The sequence below is a fragment of the Xenopus laevis genome, chromosome 6L, assembly GCF_017654675.1.
Source record: "Xenopus laevis strain J_2021 chromosome 6L, Xenopus_laevis_v10.1, whole genome shotgun sequence".
In the NCBI taxonomy this organism is placed as follows: Eukaryota; Metazoa; Chordata; class Amphibia; order Anura; family Pipidae; genus Xenopus; species Xenopus laevis.
This window is the reverse complement of record NC_054381.1, coordinates 32,875,265-32,889,635: the sequence shown is the minus strand read 5'-3', so window position 1 is coordinate 32,889,635 and position 14,371 is coordinate 32,875,265. Positions and strand designations below refer to the sequence as shown.

The window sequence follows — 14,371 nt, the reverse complement described above, 5'->3', positions numbered from 1 at the left end:
CTTTATGCATTATGTTTTTTGGCTAACTAACTATATTAGAAACATGTTTTATTTTGCACAATCTATCTATTTACTGAGTTTTTATTTTTACGCTGAACAATTCCTTTACATGTCCAATCACATTCCTTCATGACCTGCATCAAAGTAACCTTTCTTTGCTGTTCCTTATATGCTGCTCAGTTTAAATCCATGGACCTAAATATGCTGAGAAAAAAATTGGAAAAAATTCAAATGGAAAAAATGGTAAATCAGACTCCCCAAACCTTAAAGAAGAACTAAACTCTAAAAAGGAATATGGCTAAAAATGTCATATTTTATATAATGAATTTATTGCAGCAGCCTAAAGTTTCAGCTTGTCAATAGCAGCAATGATCCAGGACTTCAGACTTGTCACAGGGGGTCACCATCTTGGAAAGTGTCTGTGACACTCACATGCTCAGTGGGCTCTGAGCAGCTGTTGAGAAGCTAAGCTTAGGGGTCGTCACTAATTATCCAGCAGAAAAGGAGGTTGGCCTGTAATATAAGCTGATGCTACTAAGCAGGTGTTTATAAACACTTTAGAGGGCAGATTTATCAAGGGTCGAGTTGAAAAAATCTAATTTGAATTTTTTTATTTTTATGTCAAAACTGTCAAATTCAACTAGGGAGTTCTTCAAATTCAAAAATTCAAAATTCAAGTTTTCGGGTCGATTCCATTCATCCGAGTTTAAAAAATTTGATTTTGTAAATAAATTATGATTGGTCGAATTTCGAATTTATGGGAGTTTTTAAAAACTCATGAATTTGAAAATCAACCCTTGATAAATGTGCCTCTATATGTCAACATGATGAGGCCCACCCATTTAATTTTAGTGGTTTTACAGGGGTTTTTGAAACCAAGAATAAAATCATTTTCTCAAAAACCAGGCATGACTTGAAAAAGGGATGCACCAAATCCAGGATTCAGTTCGCGATTCGGCCTTTTTCAGCAGTATTCAGATTTGGCCAAATCCAAGTGCCTGGCCGAAATGAATCCAAAAAAATCACATGATTACCTCCATAATGTAAATTATGGTTCGGATTCGGTTCAGTATTCAGCCGTATCGTTCACAAAGATAGTGGATTCGGTGCATCCCTTGAAAACCTCTAATAATCTGAGGTTTTTTTGGGACAATTACTAGCTAAATAACTAAAAAAAGTTCCAATAAGATCAATTCCCATTGACTTGTATAGGGCCTCGACTACTTTTACTTGGCAAATTTATTGAATAGAGCTTTTCGTGGTTTTTACAATTAATAATTTTCAAATTTCAAAGTCGTAGAGTAATTTAAAAAAATTGAGAGAAAAATAGAAACCTGAATGTTAGTTAATTGACCCCTTAGTGAAAAGTTCCCCAGACAGAAATGTTCTTCTCATTCTATTCAGCAGCCAAGAAAAACAATGTGAATTTCAGACAAATTCCACAGTTTAACAAACTAAAATGCTCCGTTTCTGTTGCAGGTGGATAAAACAAAGGTGGTGTACATAACACAAGAAATGGTACTCGGGGATGGAATATTGCCCGATGTGGGAGAGTACAGTCCTCCCTCTGACACCCTGAAAATCAGAGATTATTACTCGGACTTCCTTATTACATTGGCGGTGCCCTCGGCTGTAGCTGTGGTGCTCTTTGCTATTTTGTTCTATATTATGTGCTGTCGGAGAGAAGGAATGTGAGTACCTACATTCTTTTTCTCTTGATTACACACACAAACTTTAACCAACCAAAATATTTGGCTTTTCTTCAGTATCATGGTTATTGCAGTCAATGGTGTCCATGTAAGGGAAAATTTCAGGCAAGACCAACTTCCTTGCAGAATTGCTTCAAACAGCGTATGCTGCACATGATTTATGTCATTTTCATACTAATGCCATGCTGATGAAATATGGAAATGTTGCACTACTTTCGAATCTGGAATTTTGTATGCATCTAGATTCCGAACTCAAAGTTTTTGATGTAGAGGATGAATTATCTACCAATTTGTGTTTGTTGGACAGATTATAATAAAACGATGATATAGAGTAGATAACAGTGCTACACTTAAACTGGTTCCACATTCTGAAGGGTCTGGTGCACAGCTGTGATACTCTCTGCATAGGTAGAATGTATTATATAATAATTACTCCAGCAACACTCTGAAAGGTGAATTAAACTTTTATTTCTGCCAATAGCAAAGCATTGTTTTGGGCTTTTCCAGCCCTATATCAACCTTAGTGCACTGTGTAACAATCACTTTTAAATGTGCAGTTTAAAGGATAAGAACAGTCCAAATAAAATACCATGTCTATGGAAGGACATGCCTCAATCCTCTCTGATAGTCCGTCTAATTCACTTAGCGCTACAGCCATTTAGCAGATGTAAATCTTCGCTTTCCGGAAAAATGCTGGGTAGAGGAAAACAAATACCCCTAATGCATTGCTCTGTGTCTAAGACCAAGACCACAGGAATGCGCAGTTAATGGTATTCGTAGTAGACGCATGCGCAAAATATCCATCTAGTGACCGCACTCTCTCTTATGTGAGCAGGTTCGATTGGCTCATGCGCATTTAGTATCGTGGCACCATAACGGAGGGGGAATGATGCTAACTTTGAATGCGAACTGCAGGAGCCAGGAGGGAAATCGGCTCAAACAAAGTTTGGAAAAATCAGGTAGAGGCAAGGGGGGACTATAATACCAGGCTAAATGTAGTGGAAGCCTTTCCTTGTCCTTTAAATTGAATCCCGCCTCCCAATCATGAGACACAATTCCCAGTGATCTCAGTGAAGTGTAATATTCAAAAATATTAGTCCATTATAGCAAATCTCCCAAACTGACTAATTACAAAAAATATGTTTGGTGATTTGGGAGATTTGCTGATGAACTGATATATTTGAATATTACACTTCACTGAGATTGCTGGGAATTGTATCTTATGATGGGGAGGTGGGAGTCAATTCAGTGTCGGACTGGCCCACCGGGATACCAGGAAAAACTCCCGGTGGGCCCTCTTGCTTCTAACCATTTGGCCTATTTCATGGCCATTCTCTATTTCTTCTTAGGAAAAAAGAGGCTTAAAAGAGGCTTAATAACAATAGAGTATAGTAAGTAGATATAAAAGACTTGTAGAATAAAGAGGTTAAGTGAGTAGAGGAGGAATAATAGTTTGGAAAGTGGGCCCATGGTCTAAGGTTTTCTAGTGGGCCCCTGGCATCCCAGTCCTACACTGAGTCAATTTGTAACCCCTCTCCTTAAACTACACATTTAAGAGTGATTGTTACACAGCGCACTAAGCTTGATAAAGGTCTGGAATAGCCCAAAATGTCGCTTTGCTGGTGGCACAAATAAAAGTTTAATGCACCTTTCGGAGTGCTGCTGGAGTAATTATTATATAATAAAATGTTGGTGAAACAATGGTCTAGGAACCATGTGGGCAGACCAGACCCATAAAAATGTATTGAATAGGAAATTATGGCCCTTGGGGCACCAGTTGAATAGATCTGATCTAGGTTGTGTTGTTTCAATGCATTTTGAATTAAGAATAAGTCTACTGTTTAAATTTTGATGTGTGTTTACAAACAAACAGTGCTCCTTTTATGTTCCAGGGTCTATCTATGTGTTTTGTTGGATCATTTGATGTTTGCAACTGTCGGGAGCTATAAAGCCCCATTAAAGACACACGATACAGACCATATAAGCATTTACAAAATTATACATGTTTTGCTATACATGTTTCGCTATACATGTCATTTCCCTATAATGCCAAGCATGAATTCCACAGTTTTATATGGAAATCTGGCAAACCGAGACACAGTTTTAGTAGAGTATCTGTGTCAGGGGGCCGAGCGGCTTGCAGCGGGAGTAGTCCGAACCAAGGAGGAAGCTTTTGGGGTCAAGGTCCAAATACACAGTACAGGCAAGGGTTAAAGAATAAAGCGTAAACCAAAGTCGAGGCAGATATCAAAAGGCAGGCAGCATACAAAACAGGGTCCAAGTTCAGGCAAGGTCAAGTTCAAGGAATCAGGAAATATATAACACCCAGGTACTCACAGTAAATGATACCTATAATAGGGCAGCGTTTCAGCGTCCCAGGCACCCTTTTATTACAAACTTCGGCACCGGCAGTGACGTCATCACGCCTGCGTCATCGCGCCACACCCACGTGGACCACATGGGCGCAGCCATCTTGGATCCTGCATCGCCGCCGGGAGAAGATGCGCCACTGTGCGTTCCCGGCGGCGGTACTGACACTCTGAATGAGAGTGAGGTGACCTTGTGAGAGCAATCATGGCTGCTCCCAGTCCAACATAAATATACAATAACATCTGGTTCCATGTACAGAATAACCCTTACCAATATCTTTTACTTGCTTACTTTTTCTTGTTTTTATTCTATTATCAGGGCTGCTATAAGGCCCTAATTAATGAGCAAAAAAAAAGGACAACCTCTGGATGTATTGAGGGGGCTCTGAAATTAATTTGCTGTGGGGTCCAGTAACATTTAGTTACGCCACTGTATATTATTATTATTCATGCTTAGTTACAGTTTATGTTTCTCCCTGAAAAATCTCCTCTAACATAGCTCAGCAGACAATCGCAAAGGGCTTACTATTGCCTCCTTGGAATACATATTTGATTAATATGAGTAAATATCATCAACAGGGCACCAGGCGTCAAGGTGTTACAAAGCAGCAAGTAACAGAAAATCATAATTATTTTTATTATTTTGTAATCAGGTTTTTCCATACCTTGCACAGTTCATCAAACATGTTATTGTCTGCATTTATCTGTTTATTTGTGTAAAGCATTTGTATCATGTCTGTTCATTCTCCCTTCTCTCCGTGTGCATGCAATGGGATCTTTAGACATTTGCTCCCAGTCATATCAAGACCAATTAGGCTGCCACCAAGCATAAACAATCAAGTATCCGTTGCTATATAAAACATCTGTCTCCCTTTGATTTGGTTCCTAAGGTTTATCTGCTGCTCCGACAGCTTTAAAACATCTAAGGGCAGGGGCACAGGGGCACATTCGGTGAGATTTATGCGCCTGGTGACTAATCGCCTCTTCTTCAGGCAACAATATCCCCAAACTGCCTTCCGCCTGCTATAATGAGAAAACGCCAGCGCAATGGCACTCACGGCGCTTCGATTTCCGAAGACGCCTGAAGCTGCCTCACGAGGAAACTTCGGGAGACTTTGGAAATCAAAGCGCCGCAAGTGCATTGCCGCAGGCGATTTTTCATTTAGCAGTTCGGGGAGATTGTTGTCCCGAAGAAGAGGAGATTAGTCGCCAGTCGACTAAATCTCCCGAATCTGCCCGTGTGCCCCTGCCCTAACAAGTGGAGGCCTATTTACCAACAGTCTCATTTTAGTGCTTTTAGAGATTTCTGAAAATACGACTAAATTCACTTTCTCTAAAACCTCAAATGTCATGAGATTTATTAAAAGATCCAAACTGAAAAAAGCAAGAACAGAAAAAGTTGCAAAAAACTTGACTTGACGCATGAAAGCCAGCATCAAAAATCCCCAAAAACCTCTTAAACCACAAGAAAGATCTTCCGGTTGAAAAAGGGACGTCTGGCATTGACTTCTACATGATATCGACAGATTTTAGCCGGAGTATTTTTGGAGTTGTCACAGTTTTGTCGCATAATAAATATAGGAAAAGTTGACCTTCCCCCCCCCCCCGCAACTTTTTTGGATTTTTGATGTCAAAAAAACTGACCCAAAAAGTTGCAGTTTACTAAATGAAAACATGTAAGGACCATCCATTAATTAATCAGATTGACACAACCTGTTTCTGCTGTGAGGACTAAGTGAGGGAGCCCACCTCAAGATGTAATTCATTGGATTAGATCTATGGGAATGAAAATCCATGGAATGAGAATTTCTAGTTGCAAAGATTATTAGTTACGGTTAAACAATTGCTAACTATAGACATTTTTACTAGTAGTCATGTAATCATGGGTTTGTTAGTATTGTAGCAGACTGAAGAGGAATTGGAGTAACTTGTGTGTCCACTAGAAAGTGCAAGACTTGTCTACTGAAACTCTTAGGTGCCCATCAAGATATCTCATGACTGATTAATAAACCTAAACATATGCATGAATATAGAGACTTGAAGTAAAGGGGAACTATTGGAAAATGAACATTTAATCTAAGCTTCCTCATACTGAAGTAAGACACTTTCTAAATACACTAAATTAAAAATTCTGCACTTTTTCTGAAATAATCAAGTTTATCTTCACTATTCCTCTCTCAGCATCTGTTTCTCTTCATTCTGTCTTCATGCAGCAGTTGGGTGTCAGATGAATAATCCAATATATTTTACAGGTGGTGGCTCCCTTTCCTAGCAGATTTATTAAAGCTCACTCAAATAACTGATTCCAGTACAAACAAAATCTAACAAAATAACTGCATTTTGCACAAATTCTGCATGTAGAGAGACATGATGTCTGGTGATTTTAATAGAGTGAGCTCTAATACATCTTCTAGACAAAAGGAGGCCCCCTATAAGATATATTGGATCATTCATCTGACACCCAACTCCTGAATGAAGACAGAATGAGATGCTGAGAGAGGAATAGTGAAGATAAAATTGATTATTTAGAAATTAGTTCAGAATGCTGAAGTTAATATAAAATGTTCATTTTTGTGATTACTTCAGTTTCTTTAATTATTTTAAATTATTTTAATTGAATTACTAAAATAATTATTTGATTATTTTAGTTCATCCCCAAGTGCAGGACAAGTAAAGCAGAGCTGGAGAATGAAGGTGACCATAGATGTACTCATATTAGCAGCCAACTTAGTCCCTCCCTAGGGTAGGGACACACTGGGCGATTTGGGGAGATTTAGTCGCCTAGCCTGGAACTTGCCTCACGAGGAAACTTCGGGCGACTTCGGAATAAAAGAAGAGGAGATAAGTTGCCAGGGGACTAAATCTCCCCTAATCGCCCAGTATGCCCCTACCTTAAGGAGGGACTAAGTTGGCTGCTAATATGAGTACATCTATGGTCACCTTCATTCTCCAGCTCTGCTTTAGTTAGTAGCTTACTGGCTTTTGTATGGGGGCAAAGTGATGGCCTGCTCCAAAGGAAGCTCAAAGATTAGCAAGATAGCTATCAGACAGGTTTAAAAATCCATTCAAGCAAGTAGTACATTGAGGTTTTGTTGCAGTCCTCTCCCAATGTACCTGCATAGATCCCTATCCTGATCCAGTGATTTGGCCATGTTGTTGACCTTGCCAAAAGATTGGATCCATTTATACATGTATGGCCAGCCTAACAATGGCACATTGGGGCAAATTCACTAAGATTCGTAGTTGCGCCAGGCGTAACTTCGCCGCACTTCGCCACACTTCGCCAGGCGTAGTTTTGCCAGCACTTCGCAAATTCACTAAAATCCGAAGTTGCGCTCAGGGGTAGCGTAAGGTTGCGAAGTTGCGCTAGCGTTGATTCGCTAAGTAAAGCGAAGTTACGCTAGCGAAGGCTAATTTGCATACGGCGCCAAATTCATATTTCAATGGAGGAATATGTATCAGCACTACAAATGGCTAGAAAACCTTCAAAACATCAAATAAAAATTGTATTTTGCCCTACACATGTGCCCACTGTCTAGGTAAGTTGCCATGAGTCAGGAAATGTAGGGGGGAAGGAGGGGAGCCCCAAAAAAAATTTCGATCTTTTTCAGCCTATCACCCATAATGTAGAAAACACGCCAGCGTTTTTTGGGACTTAGAAAAAATTTTGACTTTTTTTTGAAGCAATCCCTATCTACTCTATTGCGCTTCGCCTGGTCTGAGGTGGCGAAGGAAGTCTAGCGTAAAAGGTAGCGTTGAGTACACTGCGCGCGTTAGTGAATTTGCGTAGTTATGTCGCTAGCGAAAATTCGCCAGGTGTAAGGGTGCGAAGTAACACTAGCGAAACTACTCCAGCGTTCGTTAGTGAATTTGCGCAGTAACGAAAATGCCAAATGCTAGCGAAGTAACGCTAGCGTTCAGTGCTGCGGGGCTTAGTGAATTTGTCCCATTGAGACTCAGCTGTGAGCAAATGACAGGTCCTTGCCATGATGGTAAATGCTGGTACTGATCAGTTACCCTTGAACCTGCAACAGCATTTATGACCCATTTAGCTCCATCATCCCCATATTTTTTAAGAAGTGCCTCAGATTTCAATGTTATTATTTAATTCATACATTTTGTTTTGTTTCTAGGGAAAAGAGAAACATGCAAACACCAGAGTAAGTGTCTTCTTTTTGTTCTTCCCATTTCCATGTAACCCCCCCCCCACCTCACTATAGATTCATAGATTCATTCATGTGTTCCCATGTTTCATGTCTCATCCGTTATTTTGGTGAAAGCTGCTTTTAGTGTATATAGGTTCAACAGAGAGGTCTAAAAGGAACAGTCAGGCCAGAGGATAGCACAAGGGTATGGTGTTTGTAGAAGATTTGTGCGCTCGCTGATGGTTCTCCTTTGGATTTGGATTCTCCTTTGTGTTTCATAATGCTCCTATGGATGGACACAAGCCACATGCAAAATAAAAACAAACAATGCCTATGAAGTTTTCCTTTTTTTCATTTTCTTTCCACCCGTCTCCCTGGAATTAAACATTTCTGTACATGTGTCTGTAAGACTGACGTATTAGGGAAATGGGCTCAGCCATTAAAAAGGATAAGTAAACCTTAAGGGTATGGCCACACGAGGAGATTCAGGGAGATTTTTATCGCCTGGCGACTAATCGCCTCGTCTATTGAGCGACTATCTCCCCAAACTGCCTCAGCGTTTTTCCCCATAGGTTACAATGAAAAGTCGCCTGCGCTAATGCACACGCGGCGATGCGTTTTCAATAGTCGCCCAAAGTTGTCTCAGTGCAAACTGCAAACTCATCCATCGGTGTCTATTTATGGATGTACGCCTGCCCCATCCCGCCTCCTCCATGATGTGATAGATGGTAGTGGGTCGGTTGTGGGTATATAAATATATAAATAGTGATGGTCGAATCTGCCCCATTTAAATTCGCAGCAAAATTCGTGAAACAGCAAAAATATTCACAAAGCTGTGAAATATTTGTGAAACGCATTGAAGTCAGTGGGCATCAAAATAATTTTGATGCGAACGACAATTTTTATACGCACGACTATTTTGTCCAAATGCTTTAAAGTCAATGGGCGGCCGAATAATTTTTACACGCGACAATTTTTATGCACGTGCCAATTTTGACGTGAGAATTTTTTTTTGTTGCGGCGTATTTTTAGCCTGCAGATTTTCGGCATAGTTTTGTGAAAACATTTGCGGGTGGCGAAATGCTGAAATTTGCCGCAAATCCATGCCTGCAGAATAAATTCTCCCATCATTATATATAAATAGAATCAGACCCAAGGGCCAGCTCAGGCACAGGTTTGGAGCAGCGGGTTAGGGTCAGCTGCCGGTTGATAGTAACTAATGCAGAGGGAATCCAGACCATGGAGTTCATTGTTGTTTAAATGAGCACTAAGGGGAGTGTATTTGCCTCTTTACACTCTTGCAGTTGTGTCCGGGTCAAAGTTAATGATCCATTCAGTTTTCTGCAGACAGTGCGGATATGTACAAACTGATTCCTTTTAAACAGGCAACAACCAGCCCTTCTAATTCCCTCTGATTGTTATAAAAATAGTTACTTTTCCTTTTTTTGTTTGAAAAAGGTGTGTCACATTTACCTGTGAAAAGGTGTGGAGCTATTCTGTAAGATAAATACCTTCACTATTTTCTGCATTTAGGCGTGAACTGTGCAGTCACCCATTCTGTCTTACTGTCCCACGGTTATAAGTAAACAGGCTGTACCCAAGGCGTACGTCTGTCTGATGTGTCCAACACCATATATATATATATATATCTATATGTCTTGATAAAGGTGTGCACCCACCTATTCTGATATATATATATCCGCAAAAGGAGGCAAGCACTCACAGGTATTATGAAGAATAAAGGTATATTTATTTAGCAAAAAAGTTGCTGACATTTCGGCTAGCACTCTAGCCTTTCTCAAAGTTAGTTAGAGTGCTAGCCGAAACGTCAGCAACTTTTTTGCTAAATAAATATACCTTTATTCTACATAAGACCTGCGAGTGCTCGCCTCCTTTTGCGGATATCTATTGACTTTTCATGCTTATAGCACCCAGGCACAGTACATCTACATTACGAGTTGTGCCGGCTCCACACAGACTTATATAAATACATGTTAATAATAATAATAATAATAGTAGAATTGAAAAGCTTGCTCATAAATAACAACAGTAAAGAGAAAAGCTACTGGTTCTTTTAAACAAATTGTGTAAGAGCAGCCACTAGCACTCCCTAATTTATGCATCTAAATGAAACCCAAGTTAGGGGATGGGTAAGAAATGGCTTCACCAATGTGCCTCCTCCCATCCTCCCCTTTATCAGTAAGTTTATAAGTGCCCTAGGTAAGCCCCCAAAAGTCCCACGTGTTCTCATGCCATAACCGTTGACCCTATAGCAGTCATTTTTGAACTTTAGACGTTATGGACAACAGGCCCCTCTGATCAAATGTATCAGCCATTTAGTCATAATTCCGAGAGTATTCAACAAATCAGACCATAAATGTAGCCCAAGTTTGGCTTCCAAAATAGACATTCTCCATAAATCTCACCTTATATCCCCTTGTTCAACATGATTGCAATAAACAACATTTTGCCTATTGCTGTTCTTGAGCTAAAGTGGGCAAACAGGAAACTTTAAGCTGCTCCATGTTTGGTTCTTGCAAGGAAGACCACTGCCTTGGATGAATCTTGTGGATATGAATATGTATAACTGTTTTTTAGGTCAGTGTGTAAAAGATTTTAAAAGCAGATCTGTGTTTCCTTCTCTTTCTAACACAGCATCCAGCTAGTGCATCACAGTGCCATTCAGAAATCTACCAAGGAGCTGCGGGACATGTCCAAGAATAGGGAAATTGCTTGGCCTCTGTCTACCCTGCCAGTGTTCCACCCTGTAACTGGAGAGATGGTGCCAACCATGCAAACAGACACATATGATAACACCAACATGCCTCTCATGCAAACCCAACAGTAAGTAGCCTATTAACTACCAACAGTCTAATAACAGGCCTCATGTCCGGGCACCAAGCAGTGAATACAATTAAACCGCACCTGTTACTTCGGGGCAATTGGTTCTTGGGTGCACGGCCAGAGACCTGTTCACAAAGGTTCTCCACCATACAGATATTTTCTTCCAATAGACAGCACTCCAGTAGTATTAAAACCGTCTTTATTTGTAGGACAGCAGCACAGATGCAACGTTTCGAGCGGCACCCCACTCACCAAGCAGTGTCAGCAGTGTGAGCTTTGCACCAAATGTCTAACTTGTAACCCCCGACTGAGTGTCACAGGCTCATGCCACACCTTTGCCCTCCTGTAGCTGATTTTAAGTCACTGGATGGGAAACATGTTGCCTATTACAGAAGGTGGCACTGTCCCACAATCTAGACGCCTCCTATAGCCTTTGATGAGTGTCTGGATTCTGGATGGCGGTATTTTTGACCATAAGTCCATACAAAATCTCTCCAGTTAAAATTGATGGCTGCTGAGCATGGACAGTCTGCTTCAAATCATCCAATAGATTTCGGGGGACTGTGACAGCCATTCAATTCAAAAATATTGTACTTCTCCCTCTGCATAAATGCCTTTGTAGATTTTGAAGTGTGTTTAGGGTCATTGTCTTGTTGGAATATCCAACCCCTGCGTAACTTTAACTTAGTGACTGATGCTTGAACATTATCCTGAAGAATTTGTTGATATTGGGTTAAATTCATCCGACCCTAGACTTTAACAAGGGCCCCAGTCCCGGAACTAGCCACACAGCCCCACAGCATGATGGAACCTCCACCAAATTTGACAGTAGGTAGCAGGTGATTTCTTGGAATGCCGTGTTCTTCCGCCATGCAAAACACTTTTTGTTATGACCAAATAACTCAATTTTTGTCTCATCAGTCCAAAGCACTTTGTTCTAAAATGACTGAGGCTTGTCTAAATGAGCTTTTGCATACAACAAGCGACTCTGTTTGTGGCGTGAGTGCAGAAAGGGCTTCTTTCTCATCACCCTGCCATACAGATGTTCTTTGTGCAAATTGTGCTGAGTTGTAGAACGATGTACAGATACACCATCTGCAGCAAGATGTTCTTGCAGGTCTTTGGGGGTGATCTTTGGGTTGTCTGCTAAATCCTCCGCATATGCCGCTCCTGTATTTTTCTTGACCTGCCAGACCTGGGTTTTACAGCAACTGTGCCTGTGGCCTTCCATTTCCTGATTACATTCCTTACAGTGAAAACTGACAGTTTAAACCTCTGAGATAGCTTTTTATAGCCTTCCCCTAAACCATGATACTGAACAATCTTTGTTTTCAGATCTTTTGAGAGTTGCTTTGCGGGTCCCATGCTCTTCAGAGGAGAATCAAACAGAAGCACAACTTGCAATTGGCCACCTTAAATACCTTTTTCTCTTAATTGGACACACCTGCCTATGAAGTTCAAGGCTTAATGAGCTAATCCAACCAATTTGGTGTTGCCAGTAATCAGTATTGAGCAGTTACATGTATTCAAATTAGCAAAATTACAAGGGTACCCAAATTTCTGCACAGCCAGTTTTTCACATTTGATTTAATTCCATACAACTGAATACTGCTTCACTAAAAATCTTTGTTCAGAAAACACCCCAGTACAGATGTTCCTGGGAAATGAAAGACATACCACTGTTATCTTTTTGTGGAGTAAATTATTATGCAGACTGAGAGGGGTTCTGTGATGGATTTTCCCATGAATTTGTTAAAGAAGAAGCAAAACTTTTGTATGTTCGATGTCTTATTTAATTGGTGAGAAATCAAATGTTATTCAGATTTTCCAAATTTTAAAATTTTAAATGTACTTTCTCATGTCCAGGTCATTGGCACATCAGACACAGACACCACAGCAGCAAAATGCAGGTCAGTATGGAGAAAGGATTGATGGCTCAGATAACTGACACACCGCATGCATAAAAGAACAACAGATTAAATATAACCCAGTTCCACTGAATACAGGAAATTGGGGTATTCTGAAAAAAACCCATATATACATAAATAACATATATATATATATTTGTCAGGAAGCTGCTGCAACAATCAGTCGGTATGGGGAGCGGCAGGTGCAGGGAAGATTTTTGAGCCTAATTAATAGAGAATGAAGCCCTGGGCAGTAATGTTGCTCAACCAGTCAGAGAAAAGAGGATTTAACCCTTTAACTGCTGTGTTGCTTTCCCACTGAAATCCCATTGAAGCGTTTTCCGAATTAAATCAATGGGAACAGAAACACAGAACCTAAATTGCTGCTCAGCAACTTTTGTTTTGCCAACACATTTCTGCAGTGCTTTATAGAGATGACATATTATGCACATCAGTCCCTGCCCCACAAGAGCTGACAATCTATGCTCCTTTATACACTATGGTCAGTTTAGTCAGAAGCCAGTTATCCTGCCTGTAAGTATTTGGAAAACTGGGAGGAAACTCTCAGAGACAGGGGGAGACCAGGCACACATCCCCTAGCTGGGAACTCATGACCCCAGTGCTGCAAGGAAGAAATGATATGCAATGTGCTGCCCTTATAGATTCTTCATTGCTGGCAGTTAAAGGGTTAAAATTGTTGTTTTGTTTTTTTTCATCCCCAAAAACAAGGTGTGGACAAAAAAAATTGATAGCGAAAGAGGTCAGGGAAGTGTTTATATGCCCATATTATAGGTATTGGATCCCAGGATATCCAGAAACCCATTATCCATAATGCTCTGGATTACGCAAAGGCCATTTATAGCAATTGATTCTAATTTGCATACATTATTTATTTTTATTTTTCACTGTAATAATACCAGAGTAGCTTATACGTGATGGTTACTAAGCTCCATGAATCCATATTGGTGGCAAAACACTGCTATTGGGGTTATACAGGTATGGGATCTGTTATCTGGAAACCCGTTATCCAGAAAGTTCCGAATTATAGATAGGCCTTCTCCCATAAACTGCTTTTTAGTCAAATAATCCAAATTAAAAACGATTTCCTTTTTCTCTGCAGTAATAAAACAGTATATTGTACTTGATCCTCCAAACTAAGATAAAATTAATCCTTATTGGAGGCAAAACCAGCCTGTTGGGTTTATTTAATATTTACATGATTTTCTAGAACACAAGGTATGAAGATCCAAATTACGGAAATATCCGTTATCCAGAAAACCCCAGGTCCCAAGCATTCTGGATAACAGGTCCCATACCTGTGCTGTATAACATTATACATTGGACATTGCCACTCACTTTGCATAAGATGAACAGACGAGGACTTCCATTAACAGGTA

The 14,371-nt window shown here is 40.2% G+C and overlaps 1 protein-coding gene across 4 annotated transcripts in view; it reads left to right on the top strand.

Moving 5' to 3' along the window:
- sgce.L (sarcoglycan epsilon L homeolog) overlaps window positions 1–14,371 on the top strand; it is a 43,748-nt gene that overhangs the window by 25,226 nt on the left and 4,151 nt on the right. For 3 of the 4 annotated variants that reach the window (XM_041565898.1, XM_041565901.1, XM_041565899.1), the window contains 4 exons: window positions 1,480–1,691; window positions 8,212–8,238; window positions 10,879–11,067; window positions 12,934–12,977. In XM_041565898.1, the coding sequence (XP_041421832.1) occupies window positions 1,480–1,691; window positions 8,212–8,238; window positions 10,879–11,067; window positions 12,934–12,977 (472 nt within the window). The remainder of the gene's footprint in view (window positions 1–1,479; window positions 1,692–8,211; window positions 8,239–10,878; window positions 11,068–12,933; window positions 12,978–14,371) is intronic. The other variant, XM_041565900.1, reaches the window with a different exon arrangement.